Source organism: Haliotis cracherodii, unplaced genomic scaffold (genome assembly GCF_022045235.1).
Source record: "Haliotis cracherodii isolate W230 unplaced genomic scaffold, xgHalCrac1.p SCAF_7, whole genome shotgun sequence".
NCBI lineage: Eukaryota > Metazoa > Mollusca > Gastropoda > Lepetellida > Haliotidae > Haliotis > Haliotis cracherodii.
In genome coordinates this window covers 26385761-26410526 of record NW_027266330.1, presented here as the reverse complement: position 1 = coordinate 26410526, position 24766 = coordinate 26385761, and the positions used below count along the sequence as shown (strand labels likewise).

At 38.4% G+C, this 24766-nt stretch overlaps 2 protein-coding genes across 2 annotated transcripts in view; both read left to right on the top strand.

Moving 5' to 3' along the window:
- Nucleotides 1–1621: 1621 nt before the first annotated feature.
- LOC139447805 (uncharacterized) lies at nt 1622–13516 on the top strand. The gene is made up of 2 exons (XM_071229291.1): nt 1622–1710; nt 12133–13516. Exons 1-2 carry the CDS (start codon nt 1622–1624, stop codon nt 13514–13516), a joined length of 1473 nt encoding a protein of 490 aa, XP_071085392.1.
- A 698-nt stretch (nt 13517–14214) lies between these two features.
- LOC139447932 (uncharacterized) overlaps nt 14215–24766 on the top strand; it is a 51645-nt gene continuing 41093 nt past the window's right edge. Inside the window, exons 1-13 of the mRNA XM_071229422.1 lie at nt 14215–14329; nt 14481–15252; nt 17333–17463; nt 17685–17722; nt 17983–18106; nt 19686–20442; nt 20558–20688; nt 21394–21443; nt 21997–22039; nt 22165–22247; nt 22851–22908; nt 23082–23185; nt 23371–23434. Of these exons, the coding sequence (XP_071085523.1) occupies nt 14215–14329; nt 14481–15252; nt 17333–17463; nt 17685–17722; nt 17983–18106; nt 19686–20442; nt 20558–20688; nt 21394–21443; nt 21997–22039; nt 22165–22247; nt 22851–22908; nt 23082–23185; nt 23371–23434 (2470 nt within the window). The remainder of the gene's footprint in view (nt 14330–14480; nt 15253–17332; nt 17464–17684; nt 17723–17982; nt 18107–19685; nt 20443–20557; nt 20689–21393; nt 21444–21996; nt 22040–22164; nt 22248–22850; nt 22909–23081; nt 23186–23370; nt 23435–24766) is intronic.

Genomic DNA, 24766 nt, shown 5'->3' with positions numbered 1-24766 from the left:
AGAATGGGAGTGGCAGAGGGACCACAACAGTGGAGACATGAGGGATTTTGAAGAGGCGACCGGACTCAAGAATATATATATTGACACGTACGGTGAGTGAAGAGTCATGCTATTGATTTTTTCCAACTGTTTTACAATGATTCTGTGTTTGAACAGATTATCAGTGCGACGAATGAGAATGCAGCCTACACGTGAACGAGCGATCACAACAACAACAAAGGTGAGTGGCATGACGTATTTGTTTCTTTTTTTTTTTAATTTATTTTTCTGATCGCAATCCGAATTGTAGTTTGCCGGTTTGTCGTATGTCCTTATATTTCGCTCAATTTGAATAAAATTTATTTCTATAATCATGTTTGTTCTCTTGTTTTTTACATCTTAATTTAAATTTTAGTAACTGTATAAATTATTTATTTATTAATTGATTTAATAAAGTACTGATTTAATTTATTATGCAGTTGTAAATAGCAGTGTATTGTAAATATGTTATCACAACTTTTATATTTGCAGAACTTGAATTTACGATCTTTCTGTCCTTTTACAATCTTTCCCTCTTCAGATCAATCTGTGATATCTTCCCTGTGATGTCATTCTTATAGTAGCTGTGGTTCAATGTTCATGTAATGTGATAAATTACTTTTTAAAAACTTAAATACTTAATTTTTGTTTCAAATCCTGAAAAAGAACAAAATAAATCAAATATTTGTTTTTACCTGTGTTAACGAGTTTACCTGCGTTAACAAGTTTACCTGTGTTAACGAGTTTACCTAAGAGGCTGTAGGTGTATCATAAGTAATATGTGACATCAGTATAGAAAACAAAGTCAGTACCAAGAGTTGTAAACTTGTTTATTTGTTTACAGATGTGCATGAAGAGAATTTACCTGTAACACCTGCGATTACCTGTGCCGTCCAAGATGACAAGACCACTGTGTTATGTTTACCTTGTATCTGTGATTTAGTTTTGTAATTTTTAATACAATTTGAGCCAAAATTCATTGTCTGTTTTCATTTTTTCAGTGTTTTCAAGTTTTATTTCACTTGTAAACACCTGTAATTAGAAAATAACAAAGGTTAGAGACAATAACAACAAAGAATATTAAAGTATACTTAATCCTCTTTACAATGGTATATGATCAATGTATATTAAAAGCAAGATTCTGGTAGAAAAAGTGCATCAAAAATGATGGTGTGATTTTCCAATAATACTGCCAGGGAGGCCACTGTACAGGCCTTGTCAGTGTCAGGGACTGCAGGGTTTCAAGGGACATAACTCTGGGGCAGCCAGTGATGAAAGAGTTAATACAATCCAGGATGCGCTTTCTACCAAGATTTCAAAGAGTGTCACACATCTCTTGCTCAGAAATTGTTTGATCAAGGTTACAACACTCAAGGCCTCAGTAAAGCTTTCAAAAGGTGTTATGGCAAACATGTGGAAGACATTTCCAGATTTGACGCATCGGTGACAAAACATATGTCCGATGCGATTCCCTATTTTCACTTGCAGCATATGTTCCCGTGTTTTTTTTCAGATGATCACATGACTTGTTTCAATGTAAACTTATTTCAGATTTCTCCGTTTTTCATTCTAGGTAATGTAAAGTACAAGGATTCCAGATGAGATGTTACTATGTAGCTACTGTGGTGAAGATCTCCCATCGGGGACTAAAAGTGTACAGGGAGAAAAGACGTACCATGAGGAATGTATCAAGTGAGTTTGTCGGTTTTATTACAAGTCTCTGTTCTGTTTTACATCTGTCTCGGGTTTCTGTTCAGTTGCACTATGCAATGGTTATTTATTTGTTTAAATACATGAATGAAATGACAACCAACAAACAAACAAAGCACATTGAAACAAGGTGCAACGAACTGTAAATCACTTAAAATGAAGTCAGCAAATACATTATCACATTTTCTTACTATATTTCTATCCAATTAATTTTCAAAAGAGAGATTTTGATGTGTTTCACAACGGAATACGACATGCCAACCAACATCCATATCACGTATTTGAATATCTCAGCCAGCAGTTATCTTCTATAATCAAATCAGAAACTAGATAGGTGTTTTGCATGTTCATAAGGAATATCTGCTCAAAGCAGTGTTTACCGTACGATTCCGCACATATCATAAGCGAGTGTTTTGAAGAATATTTCATTGGCAAGGAAGAATTGTCACTTGTTGTTCCATTGTATGATATGTATGTAAGGGGGTAAGAAAGAAACGACGTTATACTATGATAAGTTAACCTGAATGTTAAAAAAATCAGCACACTACCTATATGCCATAGTCTTTGCCCATTTAAAAGAAAACACATTCCATGTGCCATGGTTAATTTCCGATTTAACAACTGCAGGGCCCAATTAAATAGAAAGTGAAAAACTATTTCAATAATCATGAGACTTCTCTGCTTAAAACCCGCCTCCGTGGTCTAGCGGTAGAGCGTCCGCCCGGAGAGCGGAAGGTCCTTGGTTCGATCCCCGGCCGCGTCATACCAAAAGACGTTAAAAGATGGTACTTGCTTTTACCCTGTCTCGGCATTAAGGAGCACAAAAACAAGGACTGGTCGGCTCGGAGTCAATATACTGTGTCTGAGTGGGGTATTTATGTTCAACCACAGCATGGTATCTCAATGAGCTAGCACTATATATCGGCATCAGTGCAGACTAGAACAAGCATCCACACACACACACGTGCATGCACGTCGCTATATAGGTTTAATAATCTTGGACGCGACGTTAAAACCTCACCTCACCTCACCTCACCTCACCTCACCTCACCTCACTGTGTTGGAAGTAATGAATGGAATTTCGGTTGCCCCGCTAGTGACAAATGTAAAGTACTTATTTTCGGTGAAAAATATCTATGAATTCGATAAAAAATTATCTATGAATTCGATCTATCTTGTGACTGACATCCGATTTCAGTATGGAAACTGGAAGTGCGAATTATTACGTCAATTATTACGTGACATTTAAATCAAACATAATGACGTCACGGTATCCGTACAGGCCGACCAACCGACCAATAGGGGTTTGCTACAAGACGGTTACTGGCCAATGAGATAGCTAGGCTTTTCCACCAGATATGATGGCTTATGGATATTTCCCTTCGTTTGGGTGTATTTTCACCCTTTTGTTCGTTCCTATTCTTTCTGGCCTTTGTATTTTATTGGAAGTTATTGTCAACCATACAGAGTCATATCTTTAAAATACACATTGGATCTAAACAAACTAAGCAGGTACTCACTCCCAGTGTTATCTCCCATGGGTTTGTACGAAGCAAAGGGCAGTCTGTTCGAAACATGGGTCATTCAAGTTCTCAAACATGTGCCTGTCAACCTTATCTAATGTTGATATGTCGCGTTGCTAGGTAAATATGATCCCTTGACCTGTGTGTGCAAGTTACATTTGGACAACGTTATCTTGAAAACGATTTCAAGTGCACAGCGGATAAACACTGTGAACATATTTGTTTAGGAATATTTTCGTTGTGCGGTGGGTGGGAGATTCCAAGGGTTATGGTGGCAGCTCCGAGTTTATACGCTGGCAAGTTTCTAAAGTGTACATTTGTTAGTAATGTCAGCGTAACTTTGTAAGTTCAATAATCTTGGACGCGACGTTAAACAACATTTCACCTCACCTCATCTCTTAAAGCATAGTCTAATGTACGATTCAGACTACATCATAAGCATGTGTTTAATAATCACTATCACATAGTGATGATACAAATGTTCACTGGTGGCACCTGCCACAAATACATTATAAGGCCAGACAACTGTTCACTTAAAAAATACGTGAAAATATGGTACAAATCCAAATAGCGAATACCTTCGGACATCATCTTTGTCACTGATACATCCAATTTGGAAATGTATCCAGACGTACCCCGAAAACTGGACAGCTTTACTAATGCCTTGAATGTTGTAACTATGATCAAGCAACTTTTCAGTAAAAGTCACATGATGCTCTTGAGAATCTTGGTAGGAAGAACATGCTCAATTGTACCCCAGAGGTTGTGAAATGTAGACACCAAACGCTGGAAATATTGGAATATTGCTCCGCCAAAAAAAGGAAAGTAGACTGTTGGAAAGCTGAAGTCATCCATTTTGCCATACAGTCTCATAGGTAGTCTTTTGTCACTCTGAATCGGAAAACCAGAAACAGACTCACCATCGTCATGTCCCGTATATGCCTTTCAGGTCTGTACCGTTTGCGTTCGATACACCCGGACAACAGAAGTTTAAATGTTCGATATCCTTGCCGGGTCATTTCAAATGATGTTAACAGTTGTTTGTTGTTTAACGCCGCACTCAGCAATATTCCAACTATATGACAGGGCGTTAACAGATGGTAGTCACTGATGCCATTGTGTATCGGCAATTGCATATGTGTCTGATTAAAAACTCAATTACCTCACATTGGTATGATTATGTCCATAGTTAATAGACATTGCATGCAAGAGATCCAAATCAGCATGTCTGTTTTGCTGTAATCTTAACTTGAATTATAGGATACTACTATTTATCATATAATGGGTAGGTTTCTCTGCAGGATAAAGCAAACGGATAAAAACGATATCCGCTGGGGTCATATGCGGATAGAGATGTAAATATCAAAGGTCAAGTAGGGACTACTTTCAGTGTTTATAAACAAACATGGCGTCGCACTTGTCATTCGGCGATCGAGTCAGAATTACCCACCGTGAATCTGGATAAACTGCAGGGATAATTGATACAATTATTAAAAAAAACCCAGTCTTATATACTGAAAGTTAGTGTCGAACCGCGACGTAACTAAGGCATTTTATAAGTTTTGGCAACTTTTGAGATATAAATTTCGAAACAATTTTGCGAGGGCACTAGGCCTAGCCAATCAGGATCAGAAGCCATATCTGTGCTTGTAGACCTCTGCAGCTTGAAACCTTTTCCACAAATAAAAATAGTTGGGTTTAGGCGAAATATGTATGAATTGTTACCTTGTTTCGTTTTGGCGCTGTGTGTACATATGACTACACTTCTTAACGTTATGACAGAACAGGCCGACTGTGAACAATCACTGGCCGTGATGTCTCATAGATTAGGGTTAGAGTAGCTTCCCTTTGACAAAGGGCAGTTACTCTAGCGGACAGACCGATGGATTGTCGCGAAAGGCAAGTAAAAAAAATTGTTGTTTTGCGTATATGTTGCTTCGCCACTGTATAAGAAACAGATTTCAGTTTGAACTATATTGGCTACAGTCACTGTCCGACTGACACATCACCTACCCTGTGACGTAATAAATATTAATGCGCGCATTCCAGGAAAACTCGCAATGTTTCGGAAATGTTTGTGAGAGAGGGGAAGCGATTTTCAATCACAGAATTGAAGAATGACATTATATGATAAAGAGGTTATCACGCTTGTGTGTTTGGGGATGGTAAATATCCGTTATTAGGAATAAACACTATGTATTTAGCTCGCCAAGGCTCGCTAAATACAATGTTTATTCCTAATGCAGGATATTTACCATCCCCAAACACACTCGCGTGATAACCTCTATATATCATTGCATTCATAACTGAGAATCAATGCTTCAACCACTGTATACACAATAACATAAGGATTTATACACAGTAACATAAATACTTTGATAATCCACAAACATGCTTCTTTGACGTGGTTGTTTCATACTTAAATGACAGTTGTATTTCCTATAATTTGAAAAGCTAACGAAACAAATAATACCATTACAATGATTTGAAGGCATTATGATGCCATCGCTAGAAGCAACAAACATGCGAGAGTTCAGACTCAAACGGTCCAGCCGTTTCAGAGGAGAAGATATTTATTGAGTAAAATATGTTTTGAGATATACTTTTTGTGTCGTGTTTGTCTTTCGAATAAAACAGCCTTAACTTCAACATCTTCTCCTCTGGGAATTCTTAAAAAAATCTATTTCCAATTGATATGTCAGCTTGAAAACGAACAGTTTTAGTCAGGTGTAACTCCATAACAAATCCACTTCTTCCCGACTGACAATTTGACAAGATATTTTGTAATTCTTATTCGATTAACATGCAAAAAGTAACAATATTAGATAACCTTGATTATTACCATATATATATATATGCGTTGAGTTGTATGATAATGACAGTTTATTGCAGAGTATACCATACTAGATTCAATAAACTATGTACACCTTTTTGTGTATCTATCTGAGTAACGAATCACTGATCTTATACTCAATTATGATTATCATATTCATCAAATTATCCGTCCTTAATTAAAAATACGTTGGAAAAAACGAAGGTTACTTTTCCCACTGTGCAGATATTGGCATAAAAGTGTTGTTATGTCGTCATCAACGAAAGGGGTTTCGTCAAGCATTAAAGATTTTGTCAGGTATTGCGATTTAGCATGTAGGCTATGTTCAAAGGTCTCGAATCATTTTTCGTTCAACAATTCAAGGAACCACAAACTTTCTGCATGAAAAGTATTTTCCTAATTCAAAAGTTTTGCACAATAATTTGCAATCAGCTGTCAAACTTTTGCAGATTCATCTATAATTTATTATTTTGTAGTTCCAACCTCTTGCAACGTAATTCCTTGAAACATATATGCTGACCAATCACAGTGCTTTTTTCATTCCATAAGATTCCAATAGCTCTGCCGCCATGGGGTGCTGCATTCATGTGGCATGTAGGGAAGATGGTCAACTTCTACATTTTTCTCAGGAAAGTTTCTCCCAAGTTAAGGAACCCATGCATTCTTGGCTCCAACTGCATGGGAAAGAGAATGAAACTTCACAGCAACTGTCAATCCTTACCTCGGAAACCACTAAACATTCCTCCTTGCCTCCCCATATGGGCTACCATAGAAAGAGTTATTCCTCCCCTGCCTGAAGTAGGGGTAGTATAAGGGGAGTTTGTTCTTGACTGTAGGAGAGCGCCATTTACATGTACATGAGATACTCTGACCGTACAAAGATTGATGCAGCCAAGAAAAAGTCAATGACCACTGACGGATCAAATTGCATAATGTATACTGAACAACAAAAGTTCCTGTGACATTGAATAAGATATAATGCAAAGTTATGTTTTTTACCAAATCTGAAACAATTTCGATTTGCAACAGATAAAAGACTCCTGTAAGTGTTCAAATGGTTTAATTTGCTATACTGACTTCAGAAAATGCGCGATTTCATAAAAAAAATGAACATGCCAAAATGTCAACTTACAAATCAATAGCGTGTGTGTCCACCTCTGGTTGCGATGCAAGCAACATATCTTCGTCTCTCGGAATGGACCAGGCGTCGCACAAAGTCCTGTGGGATATCTGTCCATATCTGCTGGAGCATGTTTCGAAGTTCCTGGAGTGTCTGTGAAACACGTGTTTGACGTCGAAGGCGCCGACTGGTCGATTGGTGAGAGATTAGGGGAGCGAGCCGGCCAGGGGATGACATTCACGTTGTTTTTTTTAAGAGAATCCTGAACAAGTCGAGCAATATGAGGCCAGGCGTTGTCATGTTGAAAGGTAATGCCTGGGCCATGACGACGCAAAACCGGTAGAACAACAGGGCCGATGATCTCGTCGCGGTAGCGCTGTCCATTGAGATTTCCCTCGACCACTATCAAACGGGTCCTTTGTCTTGCTATAATCCCACCCTACCCCATAACGCTGCCACCCCTGAACCGATCTTCTTCCATGACGCAATGATTGACGTAACGTTTACCTCGACGTCGGTACACTCGAATCCGTACATCACTGTGGCTGAGGCGAAAACGAGACTCGTCAGTGAATAGAACTTGACGACGACGTACGGTTTCTGAAGATATTCGTCGAAGGCCAAGGATGCTTCTTGCAGTCACTGTCGCTGGCTGGAATCGATTTCGTAGGTGTGTTGTTCGAATCCAGTTGTCTTGTCGATTATTGATTACGCGTGGCCTGCCACGCCGAGGATGGTCTCTGACTGCATTCGTCTGTTGCCAACGTTGCCATAAACACCAAATGGTGTTTCTGTGGACGTTAAATTGTCTTGCAATATCACGTTGACTCGATCATGCTTCATGCATACCAATGGCTCTTTCGGACAGGCGTGGCATTTCGTAATGTTAATTAATTGCGTAATTTTGTTGTTTTCCTGAGTGGTTGTTGTCAGCACGATGCTAAACAATGCATATGGGATCCTGTTAACGCACGTGTTTTTTATACCCATTCTTGGGTAGTGAAATGCATGGGGCTTGCATCAAAGTCAACGTTTGCATGGAATGCATGCTTTTCTGTCGCAGTTGCGTTTTTGTGAGTTCATTCCATACATGTACTACAATATTGAAAACCAAACATTACTTGTTTGAAAAATACACTAAAATATTGGTGTCACAGGAACTTTTGTTGTTGAGTATATTATACTGAACCCAGTTTTAAGATCAGATCTTTGTCTCATTTACTGTTTCCCCATCTTCCACTCATGTAAACACTCAGGCTCCATCTAGCAAATCAAGCATACTATTGTTTCCAAGGCAACAATATATTGTCTTATGGGCAGGGAAACAGATATTTCACTGAGAGATATTCCAGAAAGCCAAAATTTGAATCACTGTCTCTCTGCCAAAAGAAAATGCTCCTGTAAAAGTAAAAACATTAAATGTTCTGACATGTGCCAGTGTTCAAGCTGTGACAATATTTTCAATTTGCAAGAACATATTGCTGACTACGACTTCGATGATAATGATGACAGATTAGACCAGCTTAATTTTGACTTGATTTTGAGCTTGATGTTTTTGAGCTGTGATTTGTCTCGGCGACTTTCTGAGATTTGTTTGAACTCAGTGTGTATATACACCACATAAGCTGTCATCATGGATAGCTCTTCCTCCAGACCATCAGTATGATGACACAAGATGTGTAAGACACCCTATAAATATTTTGTACTGTGTATTCGGACAAGTTCTAGGGTGGAAGTTTTGCACAACAATTTTTCTAATTAAGTTTAATTTAGAACCGGTTTTTCTTTTGATGAGTTTGTTTATTATCTTTTTGAGGTTCATTGTCTTTGGAAACTGTATGGAAGGTTCAAGCAGCCGCATACAAGCAATAGTTAATGCCATGCAAAGAGCGTTTAAGAGTGACTGGAATAATATCAGTAATGTATCAAGTCGTTTCTGTGGAAATGATCGGTTAAATGGTTTACTTGGTCTTCGCTTCTCGATCGGTAAATCACGTAGTTGATTATGAAATGCCACAAACAAAATATACCAGGGGTCATCAGAAACATTACTGACAGAAGAGGGGTAGGAATCGGGAAAGAACTCAACATCTTCGAGGCCACCGTCAGAAATTTCATTTTGTGAGCCCATCTGGGGGTCATCAGTGAAAACTGCATCAGCAGAACAAACATGAAATACTCATATCCCCCGCCAATATGATATGTCCGGTTGTGTGCAATGCTCACTGGATCTTTTTGTAAACAGCCTAATTGCAGCACCAAAAAAGTTAATACTGGTGTTGTTTGCCATCTGCAGTTTATAATAGAATACGTAACTGTATTTGTAATGAGGATGAGCCATATTGACGAACAACTTCTTTATTACAATAAGGAGCGACGTTCAGTGTAGGTTCTAACACCGTTATCAAGGTGAAATGAAGTGAAATGTGGTTTAACGTCGCATCCAAGATTACTGCACGTATATAGCGACGTGCATGCACGTGTGTGTGTGTGTGTTTGTGGCTGCTTGCACTAGTCCGGACTGATGCCGATTTATAGTGCTAGCTCACTGAGATACCATGCCGCAGTTTAACATGAATACCCAACTCAGACACAGTATACTGACTCTGAGCCGACTTGTCCTTGTTTTAGCCCCTTAATGCCCTTAATGCCGAAACACAAGACAGGGTAACAACAAGTACCATCTTTTAACATCTTTTTGTATGACACGGCCGGGGATCGAACCAAGGACCTTCCGCTCTCCGGGTGGACGCTCTACCTCTAGACCACGGAGGCGGTCCGTTATCAAGCAAGTGAAGTACAGAGTATGGTTGACAAGAACATATACAGCATAGAAGGCAGTGTTTATACAGTTGAGTAGGTTTAAGATGCAGTTCAGTCTTGTATTTGCAATGAGTTGTGTTATTACTTAAACAATAATCAGAGAAGTGAGGGTGTTCTTACTTTACTTAGAGATCAATGAGGGCAGGGGTCACCATGAGGTGTACAGAGAAGTGTAGTGTAGCTCCAAGACAGTGGAACTCGAAAACTCGAAAAGTATATTTTTTTAAATCCCAAAGTAACAAAAGGCACCGGTTTACCACTAGACCTATTTATGTGCCAAGTTTGGCGAAGGAATACATGTAGTGTACGGTTTTCAAGATCTGCTCCGAAAACGAGCACTACCACCATTTTCAGTCAAAGTCAAAGTTGTTGCCTGGGAAACCTCGAAAAATATTTCTTTCAAAAATCCAAAACTACCAAAAGACACCAGTCATGTGCCAAGTTTGGTGAAGACATATTGTACGGTTTTCAAGATCTGCTCCAGAAACGAGGACTACTACCATTTTCAGTCTAAGTCAAAGCCGTTGCCATGGAAACTCGAAAAATATTTTTTTCAAAAATCCCAAACTATCAAAAGGCACCAGTTCACCACTAGACGTATCTATGTGCTAAGTTTGGTGAAGATATCTCTCATGTTTTTTGTGTTCTGCTCCGGAAAGGAACTGTGCCGGACGGACGGAAGGATGGAAGGACGGACGGACGGACGGCACCCATTCTTATATCCCCCTTTCACAGGCGCATATATAAAAAAATGTTATCGCCAGAGCTGACCAGGTTCTTTTCATTCTGTCATTCTGCATGGCTTTGTCCCAATGCCGCTTTAATAATTTGCCATTTACTCGTGGTATTTCTGACCACCCAGCTGCTTTCGCACACTCAGGAAGTGTGGACTTCAGTTGTTTGGTGCAAGATATTCTTGGATGGGTTCTGTGCATCCGTCTGGGGCAAGTCCCATATCCAGTTTGGTTGGTTTGTATACCGGAGGGAGGCTGACAGGGCTGCGGAGTTAAAAGACGACTTTCTTGTTGTTCTGTAACCCAGTTTTTAACAATTTTCGGGAGGTTAGCTCTAGCTTGGTGATGTAGGTTTGCTTCAGGGGAATATTTCCCTCCCTATCTAGGCCTACAACGGGGAGGTGCCCATCACCAGGCCTTATTGTTATGTACAGATTAAAATAAAAAATACAATAAAGATGGTTTGGGTGATCCTGATAAAATCAGTCTGGTAAAGCTCTACGATGCAGTTTCAGCCTGTTCGTACAATCAGTGGTGACCGACACCTTTGTATCTACCAGGCGTATCGGTGAACTTTAACGTCTAGAAATGGAGGTTTGTTAAAGGGGACGATAACTCTGTCAAACATATATTTCTTTATCTATTTTGGTTCTTAAAACTTGTGAGAGTTGCGCGGCGGTCCTTAGGTTTGGGGCAGGTGTCGGTCTGTAAACTGAAACCTTTAGTAAAACATGATTTTAAAAAAAATTGGGAAGAAGAAAGAGTAATGCTTGAGCCAAAGTAATACATTTTCAAACTTAACTGGAAGGTGCTTAGCCCAGTCGCGGCTATGGGTCACGGAAGTAAACAACAAATCGCAATGCTCAATGGCGTCGAGTGCTGTTATTGGCCCAAGCATAACAAACGCACATGGGGATATTTACCAATCAGAGCGCTCGGGGGGCTTTGAATGCGGAGATTTGTCTTTACTTCCGTGACCCACAGCCGCGACTGAGCCAATATTTGGATAATATCACCCGATATAGCTAATCAATTGCAAAAATAAAGGTTTGTGGAATGGAGATCGTATGTGGAGGGAGCTTCAGCCAAGACAGCGAGCGACGTACCTTGTCTATTTATATATATGGGTCAAGTATTTCGGTAATATCACTATCCTGCTTCAGGGGCCTGTGCACGAGGGTTAAGTTATCTCTTACAGATTGATGAAAAAGCCTGTAACTATTCATAAGTTGCATATCCTTCTCATTAGAATATACTATTATGAGGAGATATGGATAAAGAGTCAAATGTTTTTTTCATCGGTTAGATTCTTCTCACATCTTGCTCTTCAACCAAGTGTCACGGATATAGAAAATATCTTTAACGTTTCAGTCTAAATATTCCAAGAGGGCAGGAAGCACTTGAGACCTTCAGAAACATTTCTACACAGTCCAATGTTTTGTGCATGGCCATACATGTCAACTATATACACGGACTAGCACAGGAAAACAGGGAACAAAATAAAAGGAAGAAAGAAAAGCGGGCTATCAAAACCAAGGAATTGTTGAAAAATGCAACTGCACTCCGCAATTCTAATTCTGGTCATCTACTGATTCATTTTGTTGGACGAGAAAAAGAAGACACCTTTACTGGGGCCTTTGATGAATTTGCTGATGACAAACTTCAGACTTTAATTCAAGATGGAAGCCTGTTCACTGATGTCTACACGAAACGGTTCTTGAGTGATTATGCCATAGATCTAGACAAACTGCAGAAGAAGCAACATGGAGTACTTGAAGAAATATCTGGGAAGCTGGAGAAGAAAACCAAGGAACATCAAAGTCAACAGGAACAGCTGGCCAAGCTTGACCTGAAGGCAAATGAGACACTAGGTGGGGAGTTGTTTGAGGAGATACGGAAAATACTGAAACAGAAAATAGTTGAGACATCGAAGGAAATTGAAAGGTTGAAGAACAGTAAGTTAAGAGAAGAAAGGAAACTGTCTGTGTGTGTTGATAAGGATACTTTAAAGGATACACATCAGTATAAAGATTTCCTTGTACTGTATGTTGAAGGGGGTGTGTATCTCACAACATCTGACTCTAAAACCAAAATAGCCCTTGATGAACGAATCATCAGGCCATCTGATCCAACTTTGATAACATTCCTGAAAAACAGAACTCAGTTTAAATCAGTGCATCCTTCTGGGCATACATTGCAGGATTTAACAAGACTGCACGAGAGTATATCCGTTCAATTCAAGGGTTACTTCAAAGGGAAGGAAACAGATGAGAAAATAGTTCGTTTCATGTTTGATGACCACAAACTTCTTGAATACGTTAGTGCATTTACAAAGAACACAGATGGTGGCACCTACTTCCTTGGCATAGCAGAGAAAGACCGTTCTTTCAATGGACGTCTTTATAAGTCAAGGTTTGTGGAAATTCAGCAAGTTCCCATCAATAGTCAACAGACGGTAGAAGCTAAAATAAAGGAAGGTGTTTCAAAGGGTGTTTTAATCTGTGACTATGATGGACATAAAATACAAAATGGCCTGGTGGATGTCTTTTTCATTCCAAGAGACAGTGATATGCAGAGTACTGCTGCGAAGGTGCCTGGAGACTTTGTTATCGAAATACACGTCCAGCCCGTCAGTGGTATAGTGTTCTATGACACCCAGGGACCCCTGGCGTACAGAGTGGAAGGGGACACAGTCACAGCATACTCTGTTGAAGAGTGGTTCCATGCCGTCATTGTGAACAGCGTAGTGAGGTAAACAAAGAGATCACAAAGAATTCAGTAAGTTTACTAAGTTTATACATTATTAGCTATTTTCACCATTTTTGTCAGTTCCATTACACTACAAGACTATACTTGTATTTACGGATACTGTTATGGTTGAACAATATATTTCTATTGCTATTGCTTAGATGTACATATACACCAGTAACCGTCTCCATATGTTTTGGTACCTTTACTGACATGTTCTTTTTGAAAGACCAAGTTCAGGTACAACAAATAGCGACGCAGTGACACACACAGCTTACTTGAAAACATAGGTTTCTGTTCACCCTTGCACATTATAACATGCCAATAAAAGACGATGTGATGATGTCAGGGGGGAAAAGAATGTTTCCATCAGAAACATGTTGAATGAAAAGTATGGAAATGAATGGTTGAAATACATAGAATATAATATAACTAAATGTTATATGCGCTACATGTGGAATTAATCTCAGTGAAATATGGTTACAGTTGAAATTGGAAACTCATGTATAGAGGAACACACACATAAAAGTTGAAAGTAATTTATGATACGATCTAAATCAAAAGTATGGTGACAAAGACAAAAGATTATGAATACAATAGATTTTTAACATTTGGATAAAAATAATTTCTGTTTGTTGATATGGCCCGATGATGTTATTGGGGTCTCATGTTCCACGGATTTCAATGTCAATGTTTCAGGTAATAATGCAGAACATGCCAGGGCGAGAATTGTGCTTAAACAGCAAGGATTTTCGGCGTCCTCGTTTGACACAAATCAAAGAGAGCATTACAGCGATTAAAAGTAATTTTGTGAAGAAAGGTAAATGGTAAAATGTTTACATTTTAATGCTAATTTTGAGATGTCATGACAAAATGCCTAATGACCACGTATTTTGATTGTAAACAATTGTCAGTTGTTCTTTCTAATGTCCCAGAACCGATGAAAAATACAAATAACACTAATATTACAGGTACACTGAATGTAGTTCCGTCACGGATACCGGCGCATCTGTTGGATGTCAGAGATGCCTTCATTTCACTGCTGAAGACGGACGGGGTTCTGTACCATGAAGACGTTGTTAATGGTGAATATACGAGTGAAAGAGACACCACGTGCCTTTTGTATTTATCAGAATCATTAGCAACATTGTTAGATTTCCCTGTGTCGAGGACGCAAGGAAATACGAGATGTGACATCTTCATAGCAATGCCCCATCAACCCCTCATGGTGCTGACTCTGGTTGACGACGACAGTGAAACCGAGGAGAAAAGACATTATAACACCAGTGTGGCCAGAGAAGTGACTTCAAAACTACGCAGGTTTACCAATGAGAGCATCAACGTCATTCATGGAGTCTTGAGTTTGAGTGACCTGACAGACACTGATACGTGCTTCATAAAGTTACAGAGAATTGCAGCATTAGCTGCATCCTTTGTTCCGAAGACTTCTCTATTGATGACTCCATCAAAATATGAACACGTGATGATGGCCTTCTGGGCAGCTGTTGCTGAGACTAAGTCAATCCTGACAGAGACAGGTGAAGTAGATGACAGTTGTATCAACTTTCTCACCACAGATCAGTGTGTATATCTTGTGGAGAACATAGAGAGTAAATATGTTCAACCACGATGGGAGGCCGGCAGTGGAACCACAACTCTAATGCTGGAGGTAGCCAGGAGGCTGAGCAGACTAGGGGAAACTCTACTGATATGCAACTCACAGGAAGAGAGGGACAGACTCAGGTAGTATGATATTGTGAACTTAATTATATGACTACCAAGAACAAAGTTTGTGTTGCTCTCCTGGACAATAGTGAGATGACATTCTTAAATATCAGGCGACCATTATTCACATCTGTAGTACTAACCATTAACTATCAAAGAATATGCCGATATTTTTCATTAATTATCATTGAATGAACCTAAGGACAATACAGTAAAATACGGTTATAACAAACTAAAAGGGGCCACTTATTTTAGTTCGTTATAACCGTAGTTCGTTATAGGCATATATTCAGCAAATGAACGGGATCAAAATACATTTCGTTATATCCGTCAGTTCGTTATAAGCGTGTTCGTTATAAATGTAGTGGGTTGGGTGGTTGGTTTCCTGACTGCTGCCACAATTGTTTTCAATCACACGCTTATGTTTCATACCTAAATGTGTCATACCTAAACCTCCTATGTACCCCTGGTGTATATGATTGAATGCCATTTGAGGTCAAAGTCACTCAGGATAAACTAAGAATCACTTCTTTTTGTGAACTTGTACGCGATAGCTTGTGTATTTAAGTTTTGTATTTGACAAAACTTTATTAGCATGATTTCTTCCATAAAAGACACATGAGTACAATGTCTGAAGCCCATATCCCAATGTGTGATCCCCCATCGTGATATAGCTGGATAATTGCTAACTATCTCATTAAAATACTGCCAAATCCTTCATTTAATCTGGATACAATACATGTAGTCAACATTAGATATGACACAACACATGTAATCAACATTAGATATGACACAATACATGTAATCAACATAAGATATGACACAATACATGTAGTCAACATTAGATATGACACAATACATGTAATCAACATTAGATAAGACACAATACCTGTAATCAACATTAGATAAGACACAATACATGTAATCAACATTAGATACGGCACAATACATGTAATCAACATTAGATATGACAAAATACATGTACTCAACATTAGATATGACAAAATACATGTACTCAACATAAGATATGACACAATACATGTACTCAACATTAGATATGACACAATACATGTACTCAACATTAGATATGACAAAATACATGTACTCAACATTAGATATGACACAATACATGTACTCAACATTAGATATGACACAATACATGTACTCAACATTAGATATGACAAAATACATGTACTCAACATTACATACGACACAATACAGGCACTCAACATTCGACACGACACAATACATGTTATCAAGATAAGAAAGACCCAATACAGGCACTTGCCATTCCATAAGACACAATACAGGTACTCGCCATTCGATAAGACACAATACAGGTACTAAACATTAGATACGACACAATACATGTACTCAACATTATATACGACACAATACACGTACTCAATCTTAGATACGACACAATAAGTGTTTTCAGAATTCGATATTGTATAATACTTAATGTACTCAACGACCCAATACAGGTACTCAATTTGATGCCAGTTATTGTAATTCGCCTTTTAAATTAGATGACAAGAAATACACAGAAACTTATGTTCAAATTGTGTGAGTGGCTGGTGCTGTCGGTACTGCCGCTGGTGCTGCCTGGTGTCATCACTGATTTTCAGTGATCGATTCATATAGTTTTCACCGCTAGTTTGCCCTTTACGATAAATATAATCTGTTTCGGCGGATAATCTATACTGGTTATTCTCTTGTATTGACAGATTATATTTTCGTTCATATGGTCAATTATAGGTTTTGATATGTCATTCTAAAACCAAAATGGTTTGTATTCTCACAAGAATGAGGGATTTTCAGGTTGACGTCATGCTTTTCGACATGCAACCAGTGACTTTAACCTTAAACGAAACTGTTCTCTTGTTGCCTGCCTATATCATATACTTGTCTGTTGCAATAGGTGAGACTGACCTTCAAATAAGACAAGTCAATGTCAGATATATTCTCAAGTACTCCCATCTCTGACGTGTCTGACGTGTGTCCAAAAATATGGCAGAGAAAAGAAGCAATGGGATGATAAATTTCTCACAGATACTGGTTCAAATTATTATTATTTAGAAATATGTTCCCTTTGCAGGTCAGTTCACTCGTCCACAATCACGACATTTGATGTGGAAGATTTGAACATGTCCAAGTTTGAGAATGTGGTGCATGAAACTCGAAGTTATCTGTTCGAGCCTTGTGGTCGACAATGGCTGTTCCTGAAAGGTATTGATGTACCGTGAAGTTATGTATATTATATGTTGCTTTAGGGTAATGGCTAATATGTTCATTTACATGTATATGAGAACTTGGCTGGCAATGCATCATATTCAAACATAGAATACTTAAAGGTTATTATCGGTAATCCATAAATTTTAATTCAAAGACGGCATTTATCAGGTACTAAATACACCAGACTTGACTTATAACTGAATGTTGATTTTCAGGTACTCCAAACAGGTCACGTGATCCACATGTACAAACAGTAAGTCCAAACTAAATACATGTCTATCAACTAGTATTTGTATATACTAATTTGGACAAATGTATCGCAGGATCACTCAATATACACCTGAAAACGAAAATGACCTGTTGATCAGTATGTTTGTATCAGTAGCAAAGACACAGATACAGGTAAAGCATATATGCTTGTGGCCACTTTTTATATTTACTTGAAATGTCAGTTATCACTGACTTTCTGGATGTTTTAGAACTGATGATTGTTACACGTGACAGTATTTTCAGATTAATACAGCAAACGGGAAGGAGGATGGTTTAAATTATTTTAACAGCAAAGACTTTCTGCGCCCGCAGTTACAGAAGACAAGAGAACATATCACTGACATTAAGCGTCACTACATGAGCAAAGGTACACTTGTTTCTTTTCTTTGGGTAAACAAGTAAGGTAAATGCAGTTGATATGATTAATTAAAATAGCAGAAATATATCACTCAACATTTGCTAAGGTTCACCAGCTCAAAAGGTAAATTGTGTATCTGTTGAAGTAGCCAACGACTATATTGCGAGAAGACATGGTCAGTGTGGTAATCCACGTGAAGCGATCTCTGCTCCCTATAAGTGTTTGGATGGTGCCATGTGAAAATTGTCTTCAGTAATAGCAGGATCACTGAGACGATTGCGTACTGTCTGAGGAATAGTCACGATATGGCTGAAATATTGCCGATGTGACTTAAAATTTTAACTCACTCACTCACTGTCTGAGGAGAAACGTTAACGCCACTGGCGTTCCGCAGGTCATTTCTGAGTGTTGTGGCAGTCACAAAATGATGACGTCTTGCTACAATCAGCAGACACCTATTTTCCAGTTGTGTGATGGGATGTTGTCGACCTGAATGTCGCTGAGAAGCTGATAGAAATATCTGGTATCGATTCTATGCCCTGCGGATCACACTTTGGCTAACACCCAAAGACATCTGCAACAAGACGTTGTGGTGACCTAGTTTCAAGCATGACTATGCGTCAAACAACGTCTTTGGCGTAATACATAATTGCATTAGTTGTTGTAATCCTTCGTCGCAAATGTTGTTGGTTTTGCTCTCTGATACTGATGTACAGCGATTATCTCACTGTACCTCCAAACAGTTTTTTACCACCTTGTGCAAATAGTGCCAATGACATCATGACTCTGTCCGTTCATCATGAAATTGAGGCTCTTTAGGTGTTCCCAATCATTGTGAACCGCGATATTTCAATCTGTATTTGTTGGAGGATATTTTGATATCTTCAAAACTTGATCCTTAGCAAACTTTGAGTAGTATAATTCTATAATCAAGACTTGGGGAATACTGTTGTGTAGCTGTGAGTGATGCCATCCCACACCATCACTAAACCGCCACTATTGAGGTCGTGCTGTGTCATATCGAAGGAAAATCAATGAGTCACTGAAAACGAGTTGAGTGTTTCTGACGCAACAGCCATGGTCATGCTAACTTTAAACTTTCGTTGATAGCTTATTCCCTTGTGAGCTATGGCTCTAACTTGTGTTAATACTTGATGATGATCTAAGTCTATCCCCTAATGTGATGAATCGTACCTCACAGTCTTCACAGTTTGTTATTATCATGATTTCCAGTGTGCGCTACTGTCATGTTTGATTTAGTGGTATTGTCATGACCACTGATTCAAAGCAACAATTTCTTATCAATTTCGGAGGTTGCATAGTCGTGCATGTGACACCAGCACGCTTTCTGCATTTTTCTGCGAATACACTGCGTTTTGGTAACTTCCTCACAGCTTTTATTGCTTCTGACTACGATATGAATTGTTTCTAATCACTGATCATGTGATTCCTGATGGTTTGCCATATGTAAGGAAATTCAGATACGAAACCAATAACTTGAAAAGACAGTTATTATCATTGGCAAACAAAAACTTTCGCTGTTTACACTGACATCAAGAAGTGAATTAACCGATCTTGATATCCACAGGCGGCGTCAACATCGCTCCAACCAACCTGCCGGGTCACATTGTGAACATCAAGGACATGCTACTTTCACTACTGGAAACTGATGAATCCCTGTATCGTTGCAACCTTGTCACTGGTGCAGAACCGGACACCTGTGATGACACAACGTGTTTTGTGCATTTGGCAGAATCCTTAGCAATAACACTAGACTTTCCAGTGTTAGAAAGACCAACTCCAATAAGATGTGACATGTTTCTAGCCATTCCCCACCAGCCCCTGGTTGTACTGACAGTGATAACCTGTGACAAGGAAACTGATATGGTGCGAAGTTACAACACCTCAGTGGCCAAAGAAGTGACTTCAAAATTACGTCGGTTTACCAATGAAAGCATTAATGTTATACATGGAGTTGTTTGCACGAATGATATGAAAGATCCTGGTGTGTTCTTTGCAAAGTTACAAAATATTGCCGTGATATCTTCAGCATTCGTTTCCAAAACTTCCATGTTGATGAATTCATTCAAGTATGACCAAATACTTATGGCATTCTGGGCAGCATTAGCTGAGACAAAAGTAGATGCAAAAGAGAGTCAGTTAGGATTTCTTACCAAAGAACACTGCATCCTTTTGTTGGAAAATATAAACAGTAACAACGTTAAGGTGAGGCTTCATTCTAAACGTGAAGCCACCGTCCTGATGCTGGAGGTTGCAAGGAGACTGAGCAGACTGGGCGACACTCTGCTGGTCTGTCGGTCAAGGGAAGAGAGGGACAGATTGAGGTAGGTTCAATAGAACGGTTCGACCTTTATGATGTACCTGATTCTACAGTTAGTTTTCCCAGTAGCCTGTATCTCATGTTCGATTCCATTTCAAGACGAGGTTTTTCATTTCCAGATCAGTACACGAATCAACAATATCACTGAATGACGTCTGGAAGTGGGATCTATCAGCGTATGAGAACATTGTTCTTGATGCTCACATTTTGCCCTACAGGCCTCGAGGTCGAGTGTGGCGATTTCAAACGGGTACGTTATGTATGAGAGATGTAGTTGTTTTACCGCAAGAGTTTCTAAAATAAGTGAATTGATTACAATTATTTTCTCCAACATCAAAACGATTTTTTGGTAAGACATGCAAATACATGTACAGACAAACTTTGTAAGATTTATTACAATCATTGATAGTTTAATTTCAACAACCATAACTATCAACTGAATCATTGCAATTTACAACATACCATGGTTGCTATGAAGCAATATTCCTGACAGCAGGAAGCAATGTTATAAACATTGATATGCATTAGACGAGTGTTGTGCGCTTTACATGCATGAGCAGTAAGGTAAGTTAAGGAGACAATAATTGAGCTCAATCAATATGACCAATAAATGTGACCCAAAAAAATTTAGGCGGACTTATTATGGACGTTTATATCTATGCATATAATGGCAGGTGAATAATTGTTACATATAAACAATGGTATGCATATAACATAAACGATTTAATGTCACTTTTCACCTCATTATTATATTGTACAAAAGTAGATTTTGCTTTCGAGTAATAAAATCAAGAAACGTGACACCGTTTATAATGGCTTCACATTCTTGTCATATATGACATTTTTGGTATAAACATAGTTAGTAAGTGTTTGCATTCGTTAAATTTGTTCTGAGTAGTTTATGTATTCATCATTTTGAATAAATTGCCATCACAACATATTGCTTTCAACGAAGATCCTACCAGTGTTGAAGAATTGAAGATGCGGTTACAGACAGCAGACAAGGTAAAAACATCATTCAGATATTTCTAATTTTCTATGTTCTGACTGTAAGTACATAGCACCCTGACGGAGTCGATAAGTTGGCCTTTTGAAATCGTAGGTCTACGAATCGAGTGCTTAGTATTTCATCTTTACATACAGTTAGTGATTGAGTGTGTCAGTAGGGTTTAACAATATTCCAGTTGCATTACATTCTCTGGAAACTAATATGATATTTTTCGAATGAAATAGATCTAGGTGGTATAACTCTAAGTTTGATCAAGTCAGATGATAAGAAAGAAGTGGTTAAATCGCTAACTGTGGTATTCTTACCGATTCGGACAAAACCATGCATGCCTAGGACAGACCTGCATTATAACCAGTTCACTTGTCTCGAGGATGACATGGGATGATATACACTTTGTTAGTTAATGTTCCCCTCGTCCTTCGAGGCCTCGGTGCAGACTGCAGACTTGTTCAGTCGGACTCGGGTAACATAAAGTTCCATAGAGAGTACATCAACTCATGCCCCCTCGAAACTGTTGGACAACTTATATTGTCTTACTTTATATTTCAGGAAGTACACGAGATGGAGAAAAATCTCTGTGGTCTGCACGATGGTATGACTTTTTAGAAATGCTTCTGACATTGGAAATATTGTTTGATAAAGTTCTCTTTACATTATATTTAGTGGTGAGTGCACAAAGAAATGACGTTCAATTTTGATTGTCTCATTTCTATTCAGATAAGTGGAAAAGGAAGGTGGAGTACTGGTTATGGGAAGTGGATGCTCTCAAGTTACTCCGTTTTATACAGGACTTTGATGTCGTAAGTTTTATGTTTGTTCTCGTCTCCTCGGAATGGCTCTGTGATGTTGTAAGTGTAAGATGTATTTCTGGGGTATTTTCTGACCACGTGTTCTTCCGAACTCTTCCTCGTGTTTCACTGTAGCTCCTCTGCAGTACGAGAAAAAGCTAACGATATATCTGATTGCGACTATCATTTTGGTAATCCACTAAACGGAAACAACACCTATTTGGGATGATCATGGATTTTTACACACGTGTACATGTAGTTGTAATCATCTATTCACATTTATTTTGATGGATCTTTACTTACTTTGCAAACGCAATTGAAGCAATTGTAATTTATAGATCTTAGTCTTGATACAATATTGAACTGCGCAGTTGAACTGATAATAACCAACACTCAAAGCGATGATAAACCATCTTGGAATAAAATATTATTGGCACAAAGATATTAGTATATAGCACTTGAAAAGGTAAAGTTTACTTTTCCCCTTCCAAAACTGCATCGTGGGCAGTGAAAATCTTGTTAACAATCTGCTTTTTAGTCAATGTTTAACGAACAAATATATATTTCAGCAAATAATGGCAACTTTACTTGGAACATTGACATTTTTATTTTCAGTCCAACATTCTCAGATCGAGCATGATTGCTGAACCATTAAAGAAGGGATTATCATTAGGTATGCATACTATATTCACTTTTCACATTATTGTATCCAGCGACGTGGTGTCTCACATGACTGCGTTAGTGTTAACAGTGACACGTCGTATGTTTTGTAGAGAGTTATAATGGTAAGGCTGGTTATGTACCGTTTGCTGGATCCTGTTCAGTTTTATTACGACGGTGTTACAGAGGAGGAGGAAGGTGACCGGCAGACCGATGTTCGTCGAACACGGATGATGCAGCTCAAGGACGGAATAGAAAACCAGGAGGACCTTTTCCAACTTTTAAGATCGGTTAGATGATTAAACTTAGTTATAAGGATATCATTATCTCCATCATGTTGTGGAAGTTGCAGTTCTGAATCAATAAATAACATAGCGAGGTCAGAAGCTTACTCACCCTTTATATATAATACAGAGGACATCATGATACGTGATACATGAACATCTGTTAATATCAACGTTATCTGTTTGAACAGGCAGTCATTGAGGATAAGACCGAGCTTATCTGTCTCCAAGACCTAGCAATATCACCTGCAATGGGTATGTAAATCATTGTTTTGGATTTTCTGAATATGACTGCGGCGCAGGGTCACTTTTATTGAAACCACGCAATGTTTGGATATCCCAGGGATATTATTTCATGTGTATCTCATTCATAACCATGGTCAATATTTTGTCACAGGGACTTATTAAAGGCTTATCTATGTGGTGGTAATATTGTTTGAATACTTATGTATGACAAATGATGACATTCTTTTAATACCAGAAGTAGGTCACGGTGACTTGCAAGACGTCATATTTGCATGAGATTTTGACATGTTCTTGAACAACTTGCCACTGATAGTGAAGGTCAAATTTATACTCAGGGTATACATTTACAAAAGGCATTATATTCACTAGAAACACTGACTGGAAAAGGAAGACATTTTGTACATTTGTTTCCATGAGATGCTTGTAAAAGCAAGGACCCATATTTTCAAATAGAAATAATCAAGCATAATCATGATTGAAACACATTTGTTGCATCTAGGCAAAGGTAGGGATGGGTCCGTTCCTTTGGATGTAATAAGAACACCTTTCTAGGCTAGTGTCACAGTCGGCTTTTGAATACAACTTATGTGACAAATAATACAGTGGGTGACAGGATGACGAGGACACCCAATTGACAAGAGTGCTCAGTGTCACGACCAGATGCACAGTTTTCGTCTGGTTGAGGTTATTGCTGATAAACACTTTGGCAAATTTACATCTTATTCTAATACAGAAATACCTTCTAACTATGTTACCAGTAGTCTCCTTATCGGTACTAGGGTCTTATTGACCTTTTTCACACTTTCGCCATCTTGGATCAAAAACGAGTCTCATCAGCTGATCGGGAACAGAGAGCTAGTTGTGAAGGGTATGGCATAACTCTCTGCCCCAGCATTTAACAAAAGGACATTTCTTCCATAGAATTGAATCCTCTGTGTCGAATACAAAAAAATATTGCTGAGGTCCAACGAAAATATGCTTGAGATACACTGGAATTCGCATGTTGCTGTCAGGAACCCGGAATTGAATCAAGAATTACATTTCGATATTGTAATTTCATTGTGCATTAAAAAAATAAATATTTAGTAAATATCAATCCATGTTAAAAACAAGTTAAATATGGCAAATTGAAAGCCAAATAATAGTTAGGTATTCCTATTTAGTTGAAGTCGGAAAATAATTAGTTATTTGTATTATTTCAAATTGTCAATAATATCCTTGTCACTGTCTTCATTCTGCGTTCTGGGTCTGTCCACAGATTTTGTTACAGAGTGTTTTAAGAATATATTTAACGTGCCTTTTGACATAATTTTTACATATGTTTTTTTTCTTTGGCACTGG